This window comes from Mastacembelus armatus, chromosome 5 (genome assembly GCF_900324485.2).
Source record: "Mastacembelus armatus chromosome 5, fMasArm1.2, whole genome shotgun sequence".
Taxonomy (NCBI): Eukaryota; Metazoa; Chordata; class Actinopteri; order Synbranchiformes; family Mastacembelidae; genus Mastacembelus; species Mastacembelus armatus.
In genome coordinates this window covers 8,660,564-8,687,789 of record NC_046637.1, presented here as the reverse complement: position 1 = coordinate 8,687,789, position 27,226 = coordinate 8,660,564, and the positions used below count along the sequence as shown (strand labels likewise).

General features: G+C 38.5%; 2 protein-coding genes across 2 annotated transcripts in view; one reads left to right on the top strand and one right to left on the bottom strand.

Moving 5' to 3' along the window:
* The window catches only part of LOC113130603 (potassium voltage-gated channel subfamily D member 3-like), a 69,935-nt gene extending 67,948 nt beyond the window's left edge, over positions 1-1,987 (bottom strand). The window contains exon 1 of the mRNA XM_026307377.1: positions 1,927-1,987. The gene's annotated coding sequence lies outside the window, so the exon portion shown is untranslated. The remainder of the gene's footprint in view (positions 1-1,926) is intronic.
* A 13,362-nt stretch (positions 1,988-15,349) lies between these two features.
* On the top strand, positions 15,350-26,885 carry LOC113129756 (CTTNBP2 N-terminal-like protein). Its single transcript, XM_026305826.1, has 7 exons — positions 15,350-15,467; positions 17,988-18,092; positions 23,651-23,884; positions 24,589-24,696; positions 24,835-25,023; positions 25,154-25,324; positions 25,452-26,885. Exons 1-7 carry the CDS (start codon positions 15,429-15,431, stop codon positions 26,424-26,426), a joined length of 1,821 nt encoding a protein of 606 aa, XP_026161611.1. The 5' UTR covers positions 15,350-15,428; the 3' UTR covers positions 26,427-26,885.
* Positions 26,886-27,226: the final 341 nt, after the last annotated feature.

Here is a 27,226-nt window from a genome sequence, read left to right as displayed (position 1 = left end):
CTCCTCCTCTGCCCGGTCCAAAGACTCCTGCACCGAGCAGAACGCCGACAGTGTAGGAGAAGAACTAACCCGTGTCTGGGTTCCACGGGACTTTTGGAAAAACTGTCTGTAGCAGAAATTTGCGGGCGTCCTCTGACCGATTCTACATCCTGGCTTCTTTGTTTTCCCGTCAGTGTTTGGAAAGTGAAATGTGATGAAGAGGCGCTACACTCTCCCTTCTCCAGCACAAAGTACAGTGTGCGTCTCTCTACTTGTGCCAGCTCTGTCATCAGCCCTCCTTCCCTCTGCCTCACTTCAGCGTAATGTGGCAAACTCGACCTGTCACCTGAGTTACATTCAATATGAGACTGTTGCATTGGTTAGTTAAACAGTCTGGTTATAATATGCAGTGATTTAAAAAATAGACTCCCAGTAATCACTGCAGTCTAGTAAACTCACTGTAGAGCCCTTGGATATGATGAAGTTATTATAGTGGCAGTATAATTTATATATAATAGGTTTAATGAATGCCTTATGTAAGCTCCTACTACATAAAATATTCTATTTTAAAAAATCCTCATGATAACCTATTCTTATTTTCGAGAAACATGGTCAAATTATACTTATTTGAGAGCCTAAGGCAAAATGAGCTGCAGGGGCCTCATTAGCCCCTCATTCTTTCCTCTCTAAGTGCCCTGTTGACTACATCTTAAAAATGCAACAATACTTTACTGGGTCTAATACAAGAGGAGCATTTACAGTGTGTCGTGTACATTAAGGTTATGATAGTCCTCATCTGAGAAACCCTGTCTTTTCTCTGACAAAGGGGAAACATGAAACAGATGCCTTCAGCTAGTTTTCTCTCACCAGGAATTTATTTCCTTTGTGGCAGCTGAACTTATTCTAGCCATCAGCAGAATGGACTTACTTAAGCTCGCTTAAAAGCCACTCCATGTGCCAACTCTATCGCCAGACAAGATTGCCGTTATTACACTGACAGAAAACAACATTTTACAAAACACCACATTACAGTCAATGCCTATGTTTTTAAAACTTAGATTTGGGCCATGTCATAAAACATGTTTAGATGCATGCCACACACAAACACTGAAGTCAGATGATAATGATGTTTAAACTGGATTCAGACACAATGAGGCTATATTAATAAGATAATAAAACAGGACCAACTTTGTATCCTTGAGTTTCAGTTGTATGTATCCATCCATCCATTCATACATCCATCCATCCACCATCTAGGGCTTATCCTGGCACATCCATGGTTGCAGGGGGCTGGAGCCAATCCCAGCTGACATTGAGCAAGAGGCAGGATACACCCTGGACAGATCACCAGTCTATCACAGGGCTAACACAGAGACATACAAACACTCACATTCACACCTACAAGCACTTTAGAGTAACCAGTTATCCTAACCCCAAACTGCATGCATTTAGACTGTGGAAGGAAGCCTGAGAACTCCCATGCAGACACAGGGAGAACATCCAAATTCCACACAAAGACCCAGGTTTGTATGGGACTCAAACCCAGGACCATCGTGCTGTAAGTTGACAGTGCTTCAATAGTGTAAATTAAAAAATAAAATGTTCTATTAAAATCAAAACAGACCAGTTGACATGCAGGTGAGCTCCTGGGGACAATTGTCTGGTTTCGCCAACTGGTGAATTAAAGGTATTTGGTATGTGTTATAAGTAATAGCTGGATGTGTTTTTGAAAATGGAAACAGGTTAAATTTTGAGTTTGTTTTACTGTATTTTTGTGAAAAACAATTAATGACTTTACTATGTCAGTCTTTGAACTAGGCAACAGAGCACTGTCATTAGTAAATGCCATTTTTTCACAAAGTCCACAAAGTGTGACATATAAGTGGTAAGTAAAAGTTTTGAACCACTACTAAAATCGCCATACACCATCATTTTTCTCAAACAAACCTTCATCATCAAAGCCCGAGAGAAGCAGATAGTGGGTGAAAAGGAAGTCCTTCAGAGGCTCATCATCAGAGAAGAAGAAGCAATGAGCCCCACTGACTCTCGCTCTTATCTTGTACATAGGCACCTCAGAGGGCTGCTGTGGCTAGATGAGGAGGGTCTTTGAATAGATGGCCTTGTGTGTGACCATTAAGAGAGAGGCAGAGAAAGAAAGGGGGACAGAGAGGGAGAGAGAGAGAGAGAGACGCTGGTCTGAGTGTTAAAACAGATAGGCTATTGATGGATTCCAGTACATTCAGATGAAGTTCTGGCACACTGTGTAAAATATTCATGAATTGAGTCTTTAAAAACATTTTTTAAGTTCCAGGATTTCTCTTGCAAAGAGACATGTATTGTTTTTATCTATGGTCTTGCTGCAATGTGGAGTCTGAGAATGAAAGCTGTTTTGGATAGCTTATACATTTACCGCTTTTCCCCTTTAAAACAGTGTATTTTCTCTGAAGTACATCATTTTCTATTCAGTTCGCACTAAATAGATTTAGTCTAGACCCACTTTGAAACCATATAAATTAAAGAATAAATCAAGGCGCTTTCTCTCAACAAGAGGGTACAAAAATAGTTTTACACCAACTTTTCCAGTAGTCTCCAAAAGACAGAATATACCAACATTTTTACTTCCATCATTGCCTTACAAATTTAAAAGAACCAATTACCACAGCTTAAAAAAAAGAAAATGTGTAAAGTTTTTGACATTGCTATCATTGTTTTCATCAGCTCCATCTGGTAAATGTAGACCTGTCTTTACTGTGGATGACTGGCAGCCGAACACTGCATGGTGACAGTGAAGGCTTTCACATGTTTAAAAAAAGAAAGATATCTTAAGAGAACAAATGAGAAAAAAAGACTAATATGTCCCTTCATAGAAACCGATATGCAAATAACTTTGCAACACTTCCATCAATCACTTTTCAAATTCTGTCTTTTAAGGTTGTTTACTGGAGTGTATTTTTTAAAAATCCTTGCTAATTCATCAAAGTATTTTCACAGTAACTTTCAAACTTTATCTGAAACTATATTTCCTCAAGTGTGGAGGAAATACAGGATGTTTGTTGGTGGTCATTTACAATAAATTCTTGTGTGGATAGCTTTTAGGAAAATTTAACTGAGACTGATTGTGCTCCCCTTATAAAAAAAAAAAGGCAAGCAAATGAAATAAACATTTAAAGGTTTGTGTTCTAGCATACATCATCCAAATATGCAGTAAGGCTAAATTTAATCTTTGCTGTGATTCACCATTTAGAAACACAGGTATAATCAATCACTGCTCATCATGTATTTAAAAATTGCAGAGTAATTTGAATCATTTCTGTAATAGTTAATCATCCAATTTCTGTTGACCAGAGCTAAAGCAGCAGCTAAGACTTTAAGGTGTTTTTCATCTGGCTGTCTTAGACTTGGGGCTGCTGCTTGCTGAGTGGATACGAGCCAACTTTTATGAAATATAGCCCCAAGCACACAGGCCAACTCCATGAGAGCACAGAACCTGATAACGCCTTCATCTGCTGCCATTTATTTGAGCGGTTTCTCATTTTGATTGAGGCATTTGAATTAGATTTGATTGCTACAATACAATCTTATATTTACATGGTTTATCATCATTGTGTCATAAACTCATTCTCTTTTAATTCTCCTGTCTTTCATGGCTTTCATGGTCTTTTGAACAGCTTTTTCTCTTCACTCCATTTTTGACATTTATGCTGCAGGGTAAAATTGAATATCTGCAAAATCTGAAAAGAATACAGATGTGGTTCATGTGCAGATGAATGAATGAATGAATGAATGAATGAGAAAGTGCCTTAAATGTACCAATCATGCTAACAGCTCATCGCCTTCACTGCAATTTCAGAGTCAGAATGAACTTATATGAACATATATGAAAATCTTCAGTTCCTTTGTTTAGCTGTCAATTACCATCAATGGGCAGCAGTTTATTGGGGAAAGGGCTGTCATATATTCACTGGGTGGTACCACCCAGTTTCAGTAAAAGACTTGACAACCTTGGTAAACTCAGAGAACAACAGAGCTCAACTAACTTTAGCTTGGTGATCTAAATTGCTAAAATTACTGTAGTAGCTTCAGAGAGTTTACATTTTCCACAATCCTCAATTTACTGATTCATTCAACTCAATAACGTTATCACTATAGCCTTTAACATGCATAATTGCAAAGCTGCTTTTAACAATTACAGTGAATCACTATTTGTTTCCACTATTCACATGATTTAAAATCCCTTTTTACACCAACATAAAAAAGAAGTATCATATAGTTGCATAAATCAATCTGCACCATCACTCACTGCATGACTTTTATAGAAAACAGCCTTTGCAATGCACCTCATGACGATTACAAATGATTTAGTATCGTGTAATAATTCTGGCAAATTCCAGTCTACTGAAAATTTAAGATCAGTAGGAATGCTGTAAATATAAACACGCCTCTGTCCCTGTTTATCTGGGAAGAATCAAATCTGCAGCCATCATTCATTCATCAGCAGTACTATAGATAGATACAGCAAAGACTCAATAGCAAAATGCAGGAAGATGTAATGTAATGCCTTCCATTCTAACAATTCTATAGATAGAAATATAGATAAAGAAAATATATTATCAAGATAAGTCTCAATTAAAAAAAAAAAGAAAAACCTATTCAGCATGGACCTGGCAGTGAAGAAGTGAAAGTAAAGGTAATGGACATGGACCACAATGCCCTCTGATCAACTCCATAGCATAAACAGATGGAGATGCAGTGGGCTGAAGAGGCTACAAGAAAATAAAGCAAAGCACTAATAGAAAGATGGTGGAGTCTGAATCATGGTGAATATGAAAAAATACAGAGGAAAGGATAAGTCAGACCCTCAGTCAGACAGACTATGGAACTGAAAAGATGGTGTAGGTGTGGATGAATGAGTTCAGTGAAAAGCCAGTAGCACTGATTGTGTTCAAGTAGTTATCTTATGAGTCATTTATAGAAAAAAAAAACAAAAAAACAAACCACTGCAAAGAAACACATGCAAATCCTGCTGATGTAGCCTGTTGTGAAGATGCAGAGAAAATTCGATATAAAAGATGGATTGACAGAAATATTGACCAACATCATCAGGCTGGTTGTTGTGTGAAGCAGCTGCTCATAGAAGCCCACCACTTAGTGAGATCTGGGAACCTCTTTAGCTTTGAGCAGCAGAGAAAAAGCACTACACAAAATCCTATGTGAAATTCATAAGTCAACAGTTAACACAAAACCTATTCAAATCAGGAGGGGAAGAATTAGCATATACACACACTGCCATAACTCTCACTGAAATGATGAGCAGAAAGCTTTTGAATGTTATTTTAAATGCCATCTATCAACAGAAAATGGATTCAGGAAATGCAGGTGTGTTAAAGTTATGATATATTTAACCAATTACACATTAAAATGGTGATTTTACTGCGCTCTTTTTTTTCGATATGAATTATTCTCTCTTAAAGTTGTTCATATAAGCCATTCACTTACTGTATTTACTGCTGATTTTTCTGCTCTCGTCTTGAAATCATTAACATACAGTGTTAAAATGTACTTGGAATACAGAAACAAGCTTATTAACATTGGATTTGAATATTTTTAAGTCTGCTGACTTACATAAGAATAATTCATTAATATCACTATGAAATATATGTCAGTTGAGGTGGTAGCATATACTGTACAATAGGAAAAAATTATGTAACTTTACTGTATCTTCTATTTCTTTGCCCTTCATAAAATAGCAACATTATCATAGTTCAGTGTTTTAATTAAAACTCTAATGAGAGCAGTGAATGGTCCAAGGACTCCAAGGCTGATTTATGACAAAGTAATAAATTACATACAGTAATGAATATTTTCAATTATAGAAGTCCTGACTGACAAAATCATTAGCCCCATTGAGTTCAAACAAGACAAATGTCATACAGTGTACAGCTTAGGTTGGATCTGTGACAGGCAGGGGTGTTTTTATTTTGTTCTTTTTTGTTTGTTTTTAATATTTACATTATTTAGAGTTGCATGTATGCCCTTGTAAAATGAATGACACCTCCACACACACATTTGCACACGGTGGTCTTCTAGTAGACAGAAATGTGACAACAGGAAGATGTAAAAGCCCCACTGGGTCTCTTTTGTCTTGACCTAGTTACTCTATAATGGTTTGCATCATTACATTACACGTTATTCAGAGAAATCAAAGCTTTTAGCGGATGACACAGCCACAGATTGTCCTGGGGCTGTATTACAGGCTGAACAAGTTTTTAGAAGTCCACAAAAATATTCTAATAATGTATACAGCGCTAAAACAATTAGCAGTACTTAATTAGTTAAGTTAATCTAGAGAAAATGATTCAGCAATAATTGATAATGAACCACTGAAGAGAGTAAAAATCTACAGTGATGCAGGCAGCTCTGTGAGTCTGAGCATATTGTACAGTGATGGTTTGAACTACATGGTTAACTAGTGATGGTTAACTAGCATAATGTCCATGCTGACAATTTTTATTAGCATGTTAGTTTGTTAGCAGCTGAGGACAACATGAATGTCTTTAGCTTCAATATAATACTAAACCGAAGTACAAAATTTTTTAATTCTGACCTGATGAGGGTGCTAGAGGAAAAGACAGCAGGGGAGCAAAGTTATTACAGTTCATCCTGTGGGAAACATGATTGTCTATATCAAATTTCAAGGGCATCCAATAATTCCAAAATATTTAAGAATTCAAAGGCAGTGAACCACATAGCGGTGCAACAAGAAAACTCAGGATTAATTGAATTGAGGATTAATTGTCCAGGAACCATAAGTGTCTGTACAAAATTGGTGCCAATACATGGGATTCGCTGATATTTCACTTCACTGCCATATATTTAATCAGATTATCATGTAGGCTAATTAAGATTTATCCACTGAGAACCATGGATGGTAACAACAGTTTCTAAGATTATTTAGTCTTGACCAAAAGGATAAACTGAACTGGTGGAACAGACTGACTTTCTCTTTCCAAATGCCAAGCTGCTCGCATTGCAAACATCCTGTGGTCTAAGTCTCCTGAACGTGATGTATTGATAATGTTCTTTGCTGTTTTTCACAATTTCAAATTTCAAATGAGTCGAAAACCCACTATTTAAAAAAAAACGTAGTTTGTATAATAAACAGTGGAAAGTATACGCTACAAGGTAACATGGGTGCAAGGTCTAAGTTGAAAATAGAAAATACTGTATGTGTGTTGGAAATGAAGAGAAAAAAAAAAAAAAAAAAAAAGGCTGACACAGCAGGTAACAGTACAGGGAACAGACAGCCACAGGTGAGTGGTCATACACATACCAAAGAGATGTAAGCCCAGATGTTGTGATGACCTTTAGATGGTATCTTCAAGTTCATTTTAGTTTGAAAGCTGCATGCTGCATGGACTTTAAAAGTCAAACACAGAAACAATTTAAACTTGGTTTGATGAGGATGGGGAGGGTTTTGGACATATTCGTCTATTCAACATGTAGCACAGGCAGTTACATTAGTGTCATTAATGGCAGAATTTATTCAGTGGGTTATCTTGAGAAGACTTCATTCTGTCAAAGACGGGCTGCAATAATGGTGAAAAGATTGCAATACAGACAATAATATATACAGTTAATCAAAGGCAGTACATTTTTCAACATTTAGGCGTATGCATATGTCGCCAAAACACACTATTTTTAAACTGTGCAATTGATAAAAATATTACACACACTTTACATTACTCCATTTAGGGGTATTTTACCTTTCACATGACGTGGTAATCCTAAAACTGACTTGATGATATCATTACATCCAATTTTCTTTGGCTATTATTATACCTCATTTATAAAAGCTCTGTCACTAACCTTATTCTGGGGCTTTAATTTCCAACTCAATTAGATTAGAGTGAAGTATGACTGAGTACTTAAAATTTTTGGGCAGTGAGGTTCAGGACACTTTTGACTATTTTCAATTTTCTCCCTGTCACGGTACGTATGTATGTGATATACTGAAAATACCTTATCTAAAAACTTGCATCCGTTCAGCATATCTGTTTAAGGTTAATTATATCTGTTTAAGTCCCATCTTATTCTACCTCTGTCCTAATGCTTGAATTCATTTTAACTCAGTTCAAATCTGTTAGGAGGAAGAAAAACTTTCTCATTTTGTTTGAGTTCCTCTGAGTAGCTGTTCTAAATGCTTCAGTCTACAATTTGTCTGTCTTCTCAGAGCTTCTTTCTTTTTTTTTTACTGATGAAAACGGCAGAATCTGGTGCTTATCATAAAGTTCTATGCTATAGTGAGAAATTATGTTAGATTCAAGGCTCAAAGCCAGAGAGACATATACACAAACAATATACTTCAGCTGGCTTGATTGGGCCTTTGAGTCAGTCAATCTGGCAAGTGATAATGACAAAGCTGGAGGAAAACACTGTACCATATGATCCAGTAACACACTGCAATTTCACATCAGAGCCACAATGACTTTACTCACCCGTAAAGTCAAATGATGATTTACACAAGTTCAGCTACACATCAACTTCATTGTCTTCAGCACACAGACTTTGATGAGTTAGAAACATCTTGTCATGAAATTGATTATAAAAGTAACAAACTTAGATCTTTTGGATTTGCTGACACTGTTCTGTCTCACAAGATCATTGTTGTCTATTCAGGCAGGGTTTCTTACCTGCTGCTCATCTTCCTCTGAACAATTGCTGGAAAAAAATGGTTTCACATTATTCATACAGTTCTTGGAGTATTTGCTCAAATTTTGGTTTTCTTACAGGAATACACCCACAAATCCCCTCAAATAGAGCTTTGATACAGAGGGGGGTAGAGAGATGCTTTGTAAGCCATCACTGTTTGTGTGTCTGAATCGATAGTGCCACCATTTCAACATAAAAGTGAAAAGTGCCTGGCTTTCAGAACTGCACCAGCTGAATAACACCCTGCCATGCTTTGTCCTGTGGGATACTTCCACCTGCTCAGGAAGCAGTCTATCCTTTAACTATTGGTTTCAGGCAAAATCAGCGAGAGGCAAAGTGAAAAGGACTACTACCATTTTATGTTAACAAAAGTGTTTAACACAGACATGGTGCTATAACACATTATGAAGGGCTCAGGCGCTACATCCATCTCAGACAATTCCTCACACTTTGCATCCAGTGCCAACACGGGTTCGCTAAGTATACTTTGTCTGCTCTAATATAATCTGTAAGCATTAGAATATCTGGCTATAGTTATATTAGTAACTGATCATTGGTTTTTATCGTTAGAGTTTACCTTAAACAAAATCCAAAATCAGTTTTGGACAAACATGAACACTGCAGTTTTTCCCAGGCTCTGTTTCATACTGGATTTGGTAAGTTAACATATATTAATGCGACATGTCCAATTTTAAAGCAGGAATCTGAAGATCACCTCCTGTCACAGATCTGCAATTAAGATTTGTGTTTGTAATAACTGTAACCACAGTCTCTCCTTAACCATATTAAAGGTGTCATGTGCAGATATTGTAAAAAGGCAGAATTTTTTTTAGATCTTTGCATCTGTTATATCTGATGTTATCACTATGTGTGTTTTATATAGTCCCCCAACATCTGTGTTCTTGCTTACTATGAAGGTTTATTTGGCATTTCTGTGCCGACAGCTGCTGAATCATTAGTTTTGCCGATGGACTGAATTCTTATTAAGCTTTAAATCAACACATACCGCATGAACTCATGAAACACCAATAGCAATATTCTTAAACAGCCACTTCTGGTGGAGTTCTTATAGCTTATCTACATTCTTATGAAGTAGATAATCCAATTCACTTTTCTAACAATGTTCATATCAGCCATGCGTATCCATGTGCTCTCTTTTGAGTTATTATACTGGATCTGTTGAAGATCATTTTCCGTCAGTCATGAAGAGAGTTGTCTCAAATGAAATAAAACAATTGTCCTCTATAGCCATCATTAAAATTCACACTGCATACTTGTTACAGAGGAGCAGACACAAGGGATTAGACTTTTGGAGAGTGTAGGAGCCATTATGTGATTAAATTACCATTCATAATTTTTGCTATCTGGTGCTTTTAGCCTGGATGGTAGCCTGAATAAACCAGCCGCCTTTTCCAACAGAGATACGAATGGTATTGTGCCATTATTTATTCAAATAGTGGCTTTTAGACGGTACTCTGACTATCATTTGGAAGTGGGGAAAGAGACATGATATCTTTCGACTGCCACAGCGACCTTTTATGTTTATAGTTTAGATAACTGGCATAATTGTATTTGAGCATTTTGTAATTCTGCAAGTGTGGTATTGATCATGTTATATTACCAGTTGTAGAGAAGAAACTATTCTCCTTTTAATGCCTGTAAATTCTGACCCTTTCTTTGAGGGATGGAGTTTGGGTCAGGTATTGAATTGAAATACTCAGGCAAGCAAATAGAGTTCAGCTCAACTGGTTTGATCAGGGGAAGTCCTTTTTTTTGTATAAGCACTCAATAAGTCATGTTTCAGGGTTTCAAAGCTACATTATGTAGGTTGAGGAATGTATTGAGTTTAAGTTGGCAATCATTCTTCATTGTAACAACATATTAAATCAAACATTGTTGGCCCTACAGTGCCTTGTAGCTGTCAAACTCAGTCAATTATTTCCTTATCATTTTTTTTTCCCTGAGTAGTTTACAAAAACTGCTCACCTGCAGGAAAATAAGATGAGGTGTACTCAGCTCAGACAGGGTCATAAAACATTCCAAGTCCCACACTGAGCACCCAAAATGATAGGGTTTGTTTAGTTGGAGAGGAAAGATCGTTGTCAAAAAGGTGGTTCAAATGTCACCCAGGGTGCTGATAAATTACTTTCAACATGTCACACCTCCGTTTGTCTCTGTTCTCTTATAAGCCTGTGATTTAAAAATAGGCTCCACTTTTGTCAGGTCATTCCCAGGTGGGCTATAGTTTGTCTAAGCTTGGAGACTTCTTCTTGTCTGAACAATAAATTAGATCGGTTATGTCTTTTTGCAGTTAAGACACCAAGAGATCATGTTCATCTTTAAGTGATAAAACTTGACATACACTGAGGAAACAGGGAAGGCTTGTTTAGTTTTGACCACTTTTTAGGGTTTAATCAGTGCTTTACATCAAAGAATTGTGAGTAACTTGCCTACTTATATAGTAAATACAATCATATAAACAGATATTCAATTTTATATCCAGCTGCTGATAACACGATTGGAAAAAAAAATACAACTATGTCTATTGCTTAAAGACATATTACCAGCCTGGAGATATGCAAATGATTAATCAGGACTGCTTCAAGGTCAGACTCTGGGGCAATTTACATATAACATGGCCATGGGCAAAATAAAGCAGTTTCCCAACATTTAACAATTTCACAGCTCCACGTGCAATCAAGTGAGCCGAATCAAAAAAGACGTATATATCGGACAGACTGACTTACTAGGGGGTATCGAGAGGCAACATCCTCCCACACTCTTGAATGCATACTGTGTATGGGGAATCAGATGCAAAAAAAGTGACAGATATGGAGCAATAAATGAATAACTAAAGCCCCACAGAAATGGGTGCCAGGCAACAGATGCTGATAACTGCCTCAGATTAGGTCCTAGATTGTTGTCGGCTCCCGCCAAGACTCTGATGCTATATTTACCGCTCACTCTTTCCATCCCTACTCTGCTCCTGTCTGTGCCGCCACGGTGTCATCCCCACATTGTGTCTGGCATCTAAGATGGAGCGCCAGGTGTGAAATGAAGATGAAATATCCATGTTGAATACCAGAGTACTCTTACTTAAGTGATGAATGAAAATGCAGAAGTAAGAGAGATTGAAGTTTTTTAGTATATTTGTTCAAGCTAGATTGGGGCCCCAGATGTTGGAGGTTGAATACTGTTTTATAGTTTGGAGGGAAGTTTTGAAACATTTTGTTCTGAGTGAACCTGGGACAGCTTTTACACTGCTGACAAGACATCATTTGAGCATAACCTTCAGAGCAAATGTTCTTTATCATTCAAGGAGCTATTTTGAAAGTCAAAGTGTACTTTTTCATGATTTTCTCTCTGTGCTGAGCTAAATGTCAATGTTCTGTTTAGACCTGGATTTAAAAACTCAGTGAAAGCCAGGGCACCTTTGGAAAGATGAGCTATGGATTTGACAAAACCACCTCAATCAGCGATTATGTCAGTAGAGGTATAAAAGATTGTGGGAAAAGATCAGAGTGAAAAGTACAAAGGAATAAACAACAGAAAAATGTAGTTATGCTGACAAAAGAGAAGGCTGACTTGTAGATATTCCTTTTTTAGAGGATATGTAAGACTACAGAATCTTAAAATAAGTAGTTTTGTTGTCGATATTAACAATGGAAATGACAAAACACACGAACACACACACACACACATACACGCACACGCACACACACACACACACACACACACACACACACACACACACACACACACACACACACACACACACACACACACACACACACAAAGGAGATCCAATACTGAAATATAAACAATTCTAGTAAAATTAGCAAAGGTGCAACGCTTAAAATGTGAAAGATTTAGCAGCACCTAGTGGTGAGATGGCAGAATGCAACCCTCTGAGCCTTGCCTTTAAAAGAAAACTTTCCCTGTCTACAGCCATAGGTGGGTTTGTCCATTCTGGGCTACTGTAGGAACATGGTGGTGCAACATGGCTGCCTCAGTGAATGGAGACCCGCTCCCTGAGTAGATTTAAAAGGCTCTATCCAGGATTAAGAAAACACAACACTTGCTTTTTTCTGGTGATTACACACTAATGACAGCATATTTATGAATAGTATCTTCCAATTCTGCTAATAGATCAGTGTCACATTTTGAATCTTTAAGGAAATGTGTTATACTATCATATTATATTATTACTGATGCACCAATGTATTAATTAAACATTAATGCATTAATGTTACATTCCATAGTTGTACTCAAACAAAATAATTTTAATATAGCCTACTTTCTGATTCTGAGAAAGTATATCATTTATATATAAATATAAATATATATTTTAATTTGGTTTTACAGGCCAACAAGAAAATTTAAGCCACTCACCTCTGCGCAAACTTTTTTTGTTTATAGGACTATGCAAAAGTAAGTGGAAAATTGTGCACTGGAATTGTTTGGAAAAGGGAGACAAGGACACAGCACAAATACTCTGAGGACACAGATTCTCCATAGCAGCCAGTCAGCGGGCTGAACAGAGCAGCTTAATTGGAGAGCCTGAAATAGAGACTCTCTATTAGGACTGAAGAGGCTCCCCCTGCACCAGCAGCCTAACAGGGTGACAATTTTCTGACTTTGCTCTCCGTATATCCTCAGGACATAGTGAGAAAAAAGGGACACGGTTATCAAATAGCACAAAAATAGTGCATAGTCATGGATACAAGGCTCATTTGTATTGTGCCAACTGTGCTGATACAAGGTGGTATGTCTTCTAACTCCAAGCCAAATTGCTGCCGAAAACACAAAAGTACACAAAGCTTTTGCTCTCTCCCAGCAGTAATTTTAATTTCACAGTGCTATATTTTAGGTCACAACTTGAGTATTTGCTTTTCGAGCATATCTGAAGAGATTTTTCATGAGTGCATCAGTACAATAATGTTTATTGCTGCATTGTTCATGATACTCTTACACAGTTACAGTGACACCTTGACTTGAATTGTGTGAGCATTGCACTCTACTGGCAGCTATTATATATTACAGGAAGGGCTCCAGCTTGAGGCAGCCTTACATTTTCAGGTCTACAGCACACTGAATACCACATTTGTTTTTTGTCATATGGCATCTGGAGCTCTGCGCTTTACAGCTGACAGCAACAACAAAAACAAGAGCAACACAGCTGTACCCTCCCCTTTATAGAGTTAGACCTGCACAGTCAACTTTGTTTTTCTCCTGCGTGCTGCTAATGAGATAAAGGAGTTGTGGGATGTCTGTTTCTGAAATTACAGAAAAATAAAGGTTATGTTAATTTGATACCTCCAGTCATTCCTGTTCTGTTTTGCTTGTAGTTTGATGCTGGCTGTTATATTAAATCATCTGCTGTCTGCAGATCTTTTGATTTCCCAACTGAACTCAGAAATACACCATTTCCTCCAAAAAAGAAAACAGTTTGCAGTTCTGAAAACTCTTAAAGTGACTGAGCCACCAGATGGCAGTCATTAATACTTTAATCCCACAAATGCAGGAATCAATGAAAGGGATTCCTTTGCAGGAATAATTCATGTAGGTGGTGACATTTTAAACATTTAATGCATTTTTCTGTGCTATTATGATATAAATGACTTTGGATCTTGGTTGTCAGTAGGTGGGGGAAAAAAATCCAACATAGTCATAATGTTTTTGTTCTGTGTTATGAGTAATTTTTATATATAACATCTAGTTTGTGTCATATACTAGACTTTGTTTTTAATGATTTGGACAAGTATGATATGTTTTTGTTGTTTTATGACAAAATCAAATTCGTCAGTCTAAAGCCAGAGCACCAGGAGAAAACCCACATAGACGGGAAAAGAACATGCAGACTCCATAGAGAAAGGCCTGGTGTCGAGCAGTATTTAAACCCAGAACCTTTTTGCTATGATGTGGCTACTTCTCCGCCGTGCCAGGTAACAAAGTACCACTACTCTACTCTGCTCTTGTCCCTACATACAGTACAATTTTGAGACAAATATACTATTTAACCTTTTGTTACTATATTTATCTAATGGTCATAGTAAGAAGATTTTGCATGATATAGACTGGATTTTTAAGAGTACAGTACAAATAATGGTGTAGAAATAAGCCAAATAAAATGTGAGCTATCAAACAATAAATGCATTTTTACATATAAAACAAATATTATATACAAAAACTATGAGAGCTGACAAGACCTGCACAGTCCTCTACACAAATAGTTGCTGGGAATATGCTGAGGTTCTTCTTGTGATTAGGCCCACAGCTTTCTGTAATCTCACTTCTATAAACCTTGCAGTACATGCACTGTATTTCCTTTGTATACTAGTTATGTATGCATTATGCTATATGATTAGTTTGTGCAGTTTACATCTGCACAAATGTGAATAACTGCTTATTGATATGAAAGCATTTTGCACATTTTGTAAATCGGAATCACGAGTTGTGATTTTGTTCAGCAAAGTACGTGTGAAGTTAATAGCTACCTTGCATTCTTTAAGTAACACTAAACAAAGAAATCCAACCAACATCCAAGAGGTGGGACGTTCCTGTCCCTGCCCCTTTTTCTATAAGCTCGTATCTTATTGGTCAGTGACCGCAGCTTTGACTCGCCTATTGGCTGGCTGAGCTGTCTGTTAGAAGAGTACTTGGCCGCTCAGTGTTCCGCTGCGTCGGGATCGGAGGACGCAAACCAAGAGAAACAAATCTTTTGACAGGAGAAAAAGTTCATGCTGGAGTTTTCAAAAACCTCAGAGAGCCACATGAAGGTAAGAAGACCTCCAGAAAACGCTTTCAGTGTTGTAGGATGTGGCACTAGAGGAGATAATTTCACCGTGTCCTAGACACTTTTGCTCCAAAAGAAAAGAAAAGAAAAAAAAAAAAGATGTAACGCTAAGTGTTAAAATAGTCTCGGCTTCAGGCCGAGCCGTTTGCACTGGGTCTTCTTAAGGTGAAATGACACTTAGAAATATTTTTGTGCAAAAATACATCAAGACTTAATGTTCATTGTTATCAAAACATCTTTTCAGCGAAGAAAAACAGGAGAGCGGCATGTCATCTCCTTCAGCGACTTAAAAAACGTCTACTCTTATTTATTCCATTCAATTTGTCGAAGAATGTATTGGTTTTTAAATGTTTTAAAACGAGACTACAGCCAAGCTAGCAGTGCAGACAGGAAGCTGAGTGAGTAACCAAGTTGCCTACGCAAAAATTAGGTTGGCTGCTAAATCCAATTTAGGATCAAGACAGCTGCTCATCCTGATTAACAGAAGAAGGAAATTCACCAAACCTCTCAGACTGTACTTCGCCTCAGCTCACCCTGGTTTAATGTTACTGGTAGAGTTTGTGGATTAAGGAGGTTTTACAGTATGTGACATGTATGCAGAGCTGGTTTTTCCCCCTTTAAAGCTGTTGGGAGATGGGTTGGGAAAAAATACACCGAAAAGGTGTCTCATCCTTACAGAGACAAGGATGAGTGATTATGCATTAATATTCTGAATAAAAACCACTGTGCTTTGATTTGGCAGATGACAACTGTTCTCAGCCCCTGGTATGATTCAGGCAAAGGAGATTTATTTTCGCCTTATGCTGTAAAGAGAGAGGGAGGAACAAACAGCTACTCTCAAACCGAGGGCCTCTTTGCACTGGAGCAAATCATACGCTTTTGCAGTAAAACCTCCTGTGTGTTCTCAATAAGTTTACAGTGTCACAGACAAGGCACATGGCTGACCAGGTTTAAAACAAACGTGGATGAAGGGATTATGAGGACTATGAGTGGAGCTACTGGAGCGTGTAGGAATATTTGTGTTTCCCATGCTATTGCTCTTTGTTTGTATCCCCTCATGATTACCAGCTCAAACTCAAGGGATTAGTTTTAAATAATATTGAAATGATGAGGATCGAAACAAGCTTGGTGACACTGCTGGGCCAGACATTTATCATAACACAGTGCAAACGTTTCTCACAGTGATTATGGCAGCCCGTGAAATTAACAAGCCGGCCTGTAAACCAAAACCAAGGGAGGTGTGTATGCTGGAGTTTAATTAGCATTTCACCCCTGTGGTTAACCCGCAGATCGTGAGTGCTGGTGAAGGCACAGCTAAAACACTGTATGCCTTCTTTGTAAGACAACGCTGCTGTAGGGATTAAGCTGTAGTTGCACTTTGCCAGGGTCATGCTCATTCCTCTTCTCACTCCTAGATTCTGCCTTACATAAGTATCAGTACATTAAAGTTTGGCACGATCATTTTCAGTTCTGGCTTTCTTTGTTATTGATGTTATTGAATATGCCTGGAAAATATTGTAGCTACAAGTTGAAATATGAAAGGCAAGTGGCTCCTGCCTCTCATTAAAGCAGTGCTAAATAGAGCAGCTTAACTTTCTACTTATGACTTCATAATGTGGCAAACCTGTGGTGACCACAGAGTTTTACATAGTATGTTAATACCAGTTCAAGTGTGGAACAGTGTAGTAAAAACCAGACTTATTTTTCAGCTGCTTGAGCCACATAACAGAAAGAGTATTTCAGTGATTCAAGGCAGCCAGAGCATATTTCTATTAAGTAGTCAGCCAGTGAAATGTTCTACTATCCTTCACGTCCCACATGATGATTTTCATCTGAAATGGACACTTGGTGTAAGGACGTCTACAGCTTTGATCACATTTCAAAGTGGGGCCTGCATACATTCAGTTGGCCATAGTGTGGTTGGATGTTTGAGGTGCGCACAGCTGTGAGATTACAGTGTAGAGACACTAAAAAGAGACCACATCATGTTTCCAATGCAAAATATCCCACACATTATGGATGGCGCATGCAGTGAGAAACAAAACAATTTGATTATATTTAATATTTAAAAATAAGTATTAGTTGTGGTTGTAAATTCTGATGTTGCTATGTAGTTGTATTTTTCTTGATTCTATATCTATATCCCCCTATTTTGCTTGTTACCTGACACACATGAAGCACTTAAATGGATTTGTTACTCCTTCCCAAAATAATAAACACATAAAGCTCATAAATCAGTTGGTTGGATCAGAAAACACAAGGCCTTTGTTTCAAGATAAAATGAAATAACTGAGATATTGTTGTGGGAAAACAAGGAGCAATGACTAGTAGTTAGGGTTTCCTCTGTCATAGTTGTACAGTTTTCTGGTAGAATGATTTGAGTACAGGTGGTTATTTTAAAGTGAAAATAATACAAGTTGTCACACGTCCATTGTCATTAATTTTCAGAAGTGACTTTAATTCTGCCAATCTACTTGTTTTCTGTCATCTTTTGCCTGAACAGTCCAAGCTGAATATTGAGAGTTTGACCAAGCCAGAGTTGCTGATGCTCTTCAGCATCCTGGAAGGAGAGTTGGAGGCCCGGGACCTGGTCATTGAGGCCCTAAAGGTAACTATCAGTAGAGCTGGTAACACAGTTGTAATGTTCCGGTCATTATTTGTGTAAAATCTGTTAGTATCAAACACTCACACCTTCTAGGCTAAAAATGTGTCTGTTCAGAAGCTGGTAGCTTTGTCATAAGACATCACTTTTTCCATCAGCTGGTTTGGAGCTAGTGCCTAATTTTGAACCACTTCTTTACATTTTGGCAAACTGGCTCTAGGCCAGGAAAACTGGTTCTAACTTGGCACCAACTTTCTGCATCTCAAATTAAGAACTGCTTATGTCAGGAGCTGGGAGTTCGATTATTGTGACCAACAAGTCCCAGTGTGCCCGTGTTTGGATGCCAATATAGACTCGCCAATCCAGGAGCAAGACAACACTAAAACAGTCACAGTGAAGTTTGCCATAGACATTGTGCCTTGTGCTACCTTTGCTATGAAAGCAGGGATATATTCAGACATACACAGTGATGTAATTACGTGGCTCTGTAAAGGCTCTCTCACCTGTGGAAGAGCAAACTGACTATTAGAAGGTTTACACCTTGAACCACCGCTGAACTAGCACTTAGTTCAAGTTTGCACAATAAGTGGTATTTATACGTTTAATGGGTGTGTTAAATAGACCGTTTGAGTTTTGAGTTGAAATATTGTGTTTGTTGATGCTTGTGAATTTGTTGACGATCACATTTCATGACCAATTTCTGAAATGATCGATGAATCTCTAACTTCATAAGTCATCTTTTTCTTAAGCTTAAATGAGTAGACACATTCCAGTAAACTTAAACATAAACTTCATGACAAATAGAATGCACAGTAACAGTGTGACCCAGAGCAGCTAATTCCAGCATTATGAGGTCTTACTTTGGCAGGATTAAGGCTGCATTTCAATTAAAGGATTGTCTGGCTATTTTCCCCATAGCGCTACCATTTCCTGCAGGCCCACATACTGTTTCCATGGCCTTAAGGGTGTTTAATGTAATCATCAAGAGTTATTCAGTAACACCATGTCACCATGATGCTATTAACTTATTATAAGCAGTGGGTAAAACCTAATGATGTAGCTTCCTCTGCAAAAGACACCATAGCCTTTCTGAAACATTTACACAACACTGCAGACTTCATTCTCACTAAAAATATTAGAGATTTTAGCTGTTACACTGGAATGCTGTTCACTTTCCGAGTGTAAAATGCACCATTGAAAGAACAAACCACGGAGCAGCAGTGTAAGTAAGACAGCCTGCTGCAGCTGAATGTTCATGTGTTGTGTCTAGACCACATTCCTTACTCTCTCCTGGGATCTGGCCATCTAAGGCAAGACGAGTTACAGCACACTGGGTTCCTGATGACTCAATGTGAGCGAGAGTAGGAGTGAACAAATAAACATTGGCCCTAACTGGAGCTTGAGGGGAATATGGCTGTCTTTCATGGCTCCATCAGCACAAACTGTTAAACCATTCAGGTCTGGGACTGGATCAGTGGCACAGTGTTAACTCTAGTGGTTCTTTAATTAAGGATATAATCACTAACCTGTAGGAAAGAAATTGCAGGGAGTGAGTGAAATCTGATCTCTTCTTTGCAGGGTTGTCTTCTTACCTCTCTGCTGTTCTGTTATTTGAAAATGGTGATGTGGAATCATGGGTCTCGGCCTCACGTGAAAGTGGATTATTATCATTAAAAGATCAGCCCAAAATGAATTTGTTTTTAGTTACGCAAGTAGTGCAGCTTGATGGATGACAGTGATGTCTACAGGGCAAAGATGATGATCACAGCAAATATCATTCCTGCTAAATGTCAGCATGCTAGCATTGTCATTGCGAGCATATTAGCATGCTGACATTAGCATTTTTCAAAAGCACTGTAAGAACTGCTAGCGTGGCTGCAGACTCATAGTCTCGTTCCAACAATAAAATTGTAATTAGAGAAGTAGGCCTGGTCACGTTGCTCATGCTGTGTCACTGCTGCACTGTGAAGTATGTTTAGTTAAACCACAAATCACCATGGTAATAATACCAAGCAGTTCTTTTAATAAACTATCACATGAACAACTGTTTACTTCTTTGTTTTGCGTGCCTTTTCTCATTTAGGTAAAAATAGAGGAACTGGCAAATTTACATGAGTTGTTTCTTTTTTCAGTGTTTTTAAAACATTCTTATCAGTGCTTTTCTGCAGGATATAGTACAGAAGGTGAGATTAATGATGTGGTTTTTCTATGGTCCTCTACATTTAATTATGCAGAACTATCAATGGCATTCTAAGTATCCACTGCATTTTTTCCCCTTGTGACTCACTTCTGCAGCTGCTCACGCTGTGGCTTTCAAAAGGAAGTTAGTCTCTGGCAACACTAGTATTTGGCACACAAAGGCGTGCTGTGATCCAGTAGTCCTTTTGCTTTGGAAAAAATACCAGCCTTTACTTTAAGTTCAAAGAGGACTCAAATATGGAAATTAGCCTTTAATTAACTGTAGAGTTCACATAGTGTTTGCAATGGTACGTACACCAAACAGGTTTACCTTGTGTATAAGGCAGAACTAAAATAGAGAAAATAACTTTGTTTCTAGCTTCAAGATGCATCAGTTTAAAGGACTCGGTGTCAGCATTGTTTGTGATTCATCCACAATAATGTGATTTTGATGGATAATATTTTCAGATATCCATGTTCTTTGCAGATCATTTCAATTACATGCATTACTTTTTATGACTATTCGGCAATCTGCCTAAGCAGCTCTGAGATGGATAGGACTCAAGGGGAAGAAGTTCATATATCACCTTCTCTCAGTATCATACAGATCTTGTCGCGAACATTGCATGACTGAAGGAGTCCAGGCATGTGTCAGCAAAAGATTAGCTGGATTGGAAGCAGTGCAGCCGTGGCACCAAGACGTCTTCCCAAGCAAAAGCACAAAGTTTGCCAAGAAATGTAGCCAACAGACAAAGGCATGAATAATGGTGGTAGACTATAATAAAGAACAGCCATGCATTAAATGTTTATGGGTATTGTACATGTACAGTATGATGTAATGAATAAGCTCTGGTAAATTTGGGTGTTAAGTATCATTAGAAATGTTTCCTGCAATCCCTCTTTTCACTTTCTCCACCCGCTCTGCAGCAATGGAGGATTGATGCAGAGGAAAACAGCCTCTTTGTGTTGTGGACGTGCATGTCTGTCTGTGCATTGATGGGTTGGAGAGGAAACTGAGAAAGGGAGTCTGTGTCAGAGTATGTGTTTGAGTGAACTTTTGTTAACTGAGAATTTAAAGACCAGTTCTCTCTTCTGGAACTGTGTAAAGAGTAACTACACAGAAAATAATATATGTAGGTGTTTTCTTATGTATGCATCTTTTTAGTTTTTAAAATGCTTTCTCCTACATGAACAGTGGCTTCAAAGTGTTTTTTCTCTGCTGCAGTTGATAGTCAGACTGGGGATACAGTTGCTTTAGACAATATTCATATGGCTATTTGAACACTTGACTGTTGTAGGTTTAATTTGAAATTAATAAAACTTCAATTTTTGCCCATCAATCTTCACATCCTCACTCATTACACAAGGGCAAAAATAAAAACATAAGGACAAAATAAATTAAAAAATGAAAACATATTTAGAACTTTTTGCAAATATATTAAATCCTGATGTGAGTTTATTTAATCTCCAACTATAAAGTGACACATCAAAGTAGACAGTCACTGACTGAAGAATCGGCTGAAGGCCAAGTCCTTAGACAAATTTCTCTTGGAAGACTTTGGTCTAAAATTAGACATATAGGCTACCCTTTAGAAGAAAGGCTAATCCTAACAAAATTAACTGACAGTATAAAATCTTTTTTAAAAGTTTTCTGTTTTTAACTAGTATTTATATCTCATATGCAAGCCAAAAAAAAAAGATTTTGGCACACAAATTGTACTAAGTTGATCAGCTGTTAAATCTGCATTATATAAACACAAGGACTGCATGGCACATTAGCAAGATGTACGAATCACATACTAAACTGTTGTTGAGGTGCTGAGTGGCGATTGGGCTTCAGATAGTGCCCAAATTTGAAAGGCATTTTTAAATTCTCCTGGGCACCCTCTGTTTTCCTGTTTCACCCATCTATGCTGTTTGATCTGTCTTCACACTGGTCTCAGCAGACTGGATCAAGTAACAGCAGCAAAGCCTCGCAGCTTTGCCCTCCTCTCTTTGTGCCAGATGTACAAATGCTGAAGATGTAGGAAAAAAAGGCGTGAAGCCTCTGATCTCTCATGGATTATTGTTTGAACTGAGCAGTAGCTGTAGTAAGTAGTTATAGATTTGAGTAAGTTATGCAGGGGGGCAGCATGGTGGTGCTGTGGTTAGCAATATTACCTAACAGCAAGAAGGTTCTGGGTTCAAACCCTGTTTTACACACACAGGGCCTTTCTGTGGTATAGATAATGAATTGATTGAGCGCAATACCACAATTGGAAGTGAAAATGGTGGTTCAGCGCATCACTAGTTAAAATAGTCAAAGTTCTTCTCCACTATACTCTCATTTAAAAATGGTCATGGTGTACCTGTGTGCTTGCCCACCCACACAGTCAATGGTTTAAGCAACAGCTAAACACTGCTCTGCAGGCCCATCCACAGTCTTGACTACACTTTAAACTTCTAAAGTAATCTTGGTATCAGTCATCAGCAACTCTGTCCTCACCCTGCTAGAGAGGATACTGTTCTCTCTAATCTCTTGATCCTCTTTTGTTGAGACCTTACTAAGACACATTGCCAGTTCTGCCTCAGCCCTCCTCTCTTTCACTTCAGCCCCTTTTCATGGCAGGCCCAAAGGCATCTGCTCAACCTGAAATGTCTTGCTGCTGTTATCCCTCCTTTGTCATGAATTAAACAGAACAGGTCTGCCTTGGCCGAGGCCCAGTCCAGAGCAGCTGTCCCACTAAAGATAGACAGACACACACCATCTGTTGCTACTTCCTCCTGCACACACTATCTCTTGTATATTGTGTATTTTATATATTTTCACGCTCTCTTCCCCTTCCTTTATCTACTGCTTATTTATCGCTCTGATATTAGAAATGTTGCTCATGATTTGTTTACCACAGTTGCCCTGTTTTCATGGAAGAGAAATAACAGCAGCATATGTCAACTGAAATTATAACTGCCATGGATTATAATAATCAAATAACATCATAACTTCATAGTTCAGTAATTGATTTAATGATAATTATTGCTTAAATTAATCACAACTAAGGCAACTAGTTTTGAATAATCCATTCTGTAGAAACTTTGCAGATCATTAGCAATTCTAGACAGAATCTAGATAATCCATAATAATAATCAAGTAAATGGGATTCGTCCTCTGGAAACCATGAATACCTGCACTGAATTATAACATCCATTAAATAGGATGGGTAAAATGTATCTTGCATATATGGAAATCAGCTTCTGTAGAAAAAACTCAGAAGATTTACATACTGCAGTCAAGTTAGCATGGATACCCAAGCTATTTCACTCAACATTTTCTATCACGTACAGTAACTCATTAATCACTGCCCTATTCATTGTGCCACCTTACACTTCCCTTCTTCTCATCTCTGCAGGCCCAACGTAAAGAGCTGTTTATACAGGAACGCTATGGCAAGTACAACCTCAGCGACCCTTTTCTGGCCTTGCAGAGAGACTGCGAGGCTGTCGGTGGGGGGAATAAGGACCTTGGCTGTTCTTCCTCGACTTCCAACCCTCTGGTGGTTCTCAAACTGGTGGTAAGCCACTGCAGGAGAATGCAAGAGAAGATGCTGACCCAGCTGGCTGCAGCAGAAAGCAGGCACAGAAGGGTGAGTGAAAGAAGACCTTATAAATGTTATATATAATATGAAAATTCCTATAATGCTGGCACCAAATTATAGTACACTCAATTCAGTGTCCCACATTTTGGAAATGTGTTGTTTGTGAAAATCATTCAGCAAATCTTTTCCAGGATTTCCAGGAGGCACCCACACGCCTAAAAGTAATTCACAGGGTTTTATGCAAACAGATAAACACAATGTTATTTATGGACTGTGATGAAACACACCACCTCATAGTCTCCTCATTTCATTATGATTTACAGTTATACAATATGCCTGGAAAATAGTGTCCGTGTGTGATCACGAAATTCCTATAAACTCACTTATGGTGAAATACTCTATCACATTAGCTTTGCATGAAATACATAGGTAGAAATCTATTTTTAATAATTCATATATACACCTCAATATCACAAAACAGTTTAAAACCTCACATGAAAGCACTAATTTAGCCTATTATGGTTTTACTATTTAAATCACTGTTGACCATAATGATTTCCATTAAGGACTCTAAAAAGGCCAAGAGAAGAGCTGTGCAATTGTTCAGCCAAGCTGCCACCAGCATCTTTGCTTATAGTGCTGTCACTGCCTAGCTTCAAAGAAGCAGTTATTGACCTTAATACCAAACAGACAGAAATCATGAGAAATAATTTTGTTCCTGGCTCTCTGTCTCCCCACTGTGTTTGTTTCAGGTCATTGCTGATCTAGAGGAAGAGAAGAGGAAGCATGCAGAGGACACAGCAGAGGGAGATGATGTCACTTGCATCCTGGAGAAGGAGAGGGAGCGCTTACAGCAACAGGTGGTGTTTAGCTGTAATATGGACTGAACTCCTAGTATTTGTGTGTTGTAAAAGCTTAACTGGAGTCTAGGAGACATTGGTGGAGTTGCCAGCTTTCTGAACACTGTATCCCCTCTCTGTCTCATCTCTTTTTTGTAGCTGGAATTTGAGCGTAGCCAAGTCAGACGGCTGGAAAAAGAACAGCGGCGGATTACTGATCAGCTAGAAGAAGAACGGGCCCAGCACAAACAACTCTCCTGTGCTTTGGCCAAAGAATGTAAGTGGGCGAGTGCCAGAGCTCTAGAGGAGGGTCACCGGCTGTCTGAGCTGAGCCGTAAACTTGACAAGGTACCCAAGTTTTTTTTTGTTTTTTTTTTTTTTTTCATTTAGTAGTACACTTTTCTTTTGATGTACATGTTACATATTTTAGGCTTGATGAGATTTGCACTTACATTTAAAAAAACATTTTCTCCTTTAGGAAAAGGAGGCTTGTCAGGCCCTGAGGAAGGAGCTGGAGGATGAGAAGCATAGAGCCCTAAGGATGGAGGCAAGGGTGGAGGAGCAGCTGGCTGAGTTTGACACAGAGCGAGAGCAGCTCCGATCACGTTTGAAGAAGGAAGAAGTTCACTGCTGTCACCTACAACAACAGGTGTCATTATATTTTGCATACTATAATTCCCTCAAATTATTTCATATCATCTTTGTTTACGATAAGAAAATGATTTTGCAACATATTTCTGCTTGAAAATAATATTTTTTCCACATTTTATGATTAGGTAGAAGAACTGAAGAGGAAGTTGGAAGAGATCAATATGACAAGAAATTCTGGGGGGGCAGATGAAGCTCCAGTTGAGGCAGGAGAAAAGGAGTGGGCCACAAAAGTTCCTCTAGCAATGGCAAGAGTTGAAAACTTTAAGGTCGAGGACATTGAGGAAGACAGAAACCAGCCACCTATGCAGCCAAAAGTCAATGGCCACCATTGTCCAATGGAGACCAATGAGCACCATGGTCCCAACAGCATCCACTCAGAGAAGGTTTGCCTACAGAATGGGAATGAAAATCCTCCAGTTCTTCAGACACAGATGCCATTCTCCTCCTGCAATTCTCTCCCCTCTGCTCTTCCTCCTTCTTCGCCCTGCGCCTCACCTGTCCTTTCCAAACGCCCACCAGGCAGTCCATGTCCTGGTAGCTACCAGTCTCCCTACCAGGCCGGGATCAACCAGCGCTTCCATGCTGCTCGTCATAAGTTCCAGGGCACCACTGACCAAGAGCCTCAGTCCCAGGCCACACAGCCTGCTCTTCCCCTCTCACCAAAAGACCTCTCCCCTGTGACCAGCAGCTCTTCACCAGAGGCCAGCCCAGTCAAACAGATTGCTAGGAGCACCGTCACTCAGGTGCTGTCTCGCTTCACCACTGTCCAGCAGAGTGCCACGCCAAAGCTTGCAGCAGCAAACAGTTCACCTTTCGGTACAGACTATCGTAGTTTGGCAGCACCTTTGTCTCCAGTTATTGGAAGGGCTGCAGGCCCACTTCCACAGGAGATTAGATCGCCGACCATCCCCAGGGCAGAGAGGGGCAATCCTCCACCCATCCCCCCAAAGAAGCCGGGTCTGGCCCAGGCCCCTCCCTCCCCAGCTGCAGTGCCCAGGGTTGCCGGCCATTTCTCTGATAGCCCCCTCCCAGGCAGCTGTGGCCTCATCTCTGCTCAGGAAGGAGTCAAAGAACTGGACATGGTGGTTTCATCTAATTAACTGATTATATGATTAGTCAGTAAAATATTCAGCTGCTGCTCTGCTTGTGATATCATTGTTTATTCCACATCTCTTAATCAAGACATTATCATACACTGTCTTGTACATGAGAAGATTTATATCCTATGCTTATCAGAACAGAGGTCCCTTCAAACACTGCTATTTGTATTTATTAGTTGTATTTAAAATAAGCGCTGTTGAGGGGCCAGTACTAATGAGAAGTTACAACTGATAGTTGTAGTATCAAAAGTGCCAATATGTATGTAAGTATGATGGGCACAGTGTACTGTTGCAGTTTATAAAGTCCTTCTTATAGTGTCATATTTCCCACCTCACTATACATTGTCTCATGTATGTTGCTTGTTATTATATCAAATAATCATAAAACCAAATTTAATAAGTCATCCTTGGACCAATTTATGCTACATAGTCTCATTTGATTGTACAATTTATATATATCGCAATTTTATTAAAAAAAAAATGTATAGTTTATTTTATTAATGTTCCTTAGTTATTAATGTATAATAATCTTGTACATGACATAATCTGATTAGTGTGGTACTGCATTGTTCACATATTACTTTAATGATGCATAATAATAGTAAAGCTCAGATTTCATGCAATCACCATTCTACAATGTCTTAAGATGAATGATTCTGATGAATGTCTTCCCTTTGTCATTTATAAGAAATCATTATTAAACACTGCAAGTATTTTATAGTGCTCTGTGGCTTTGATCAACATAATCACACAAATGCTATTTTCATCATCTCTTCTTTTTATCAGATCCGTTATGGTAC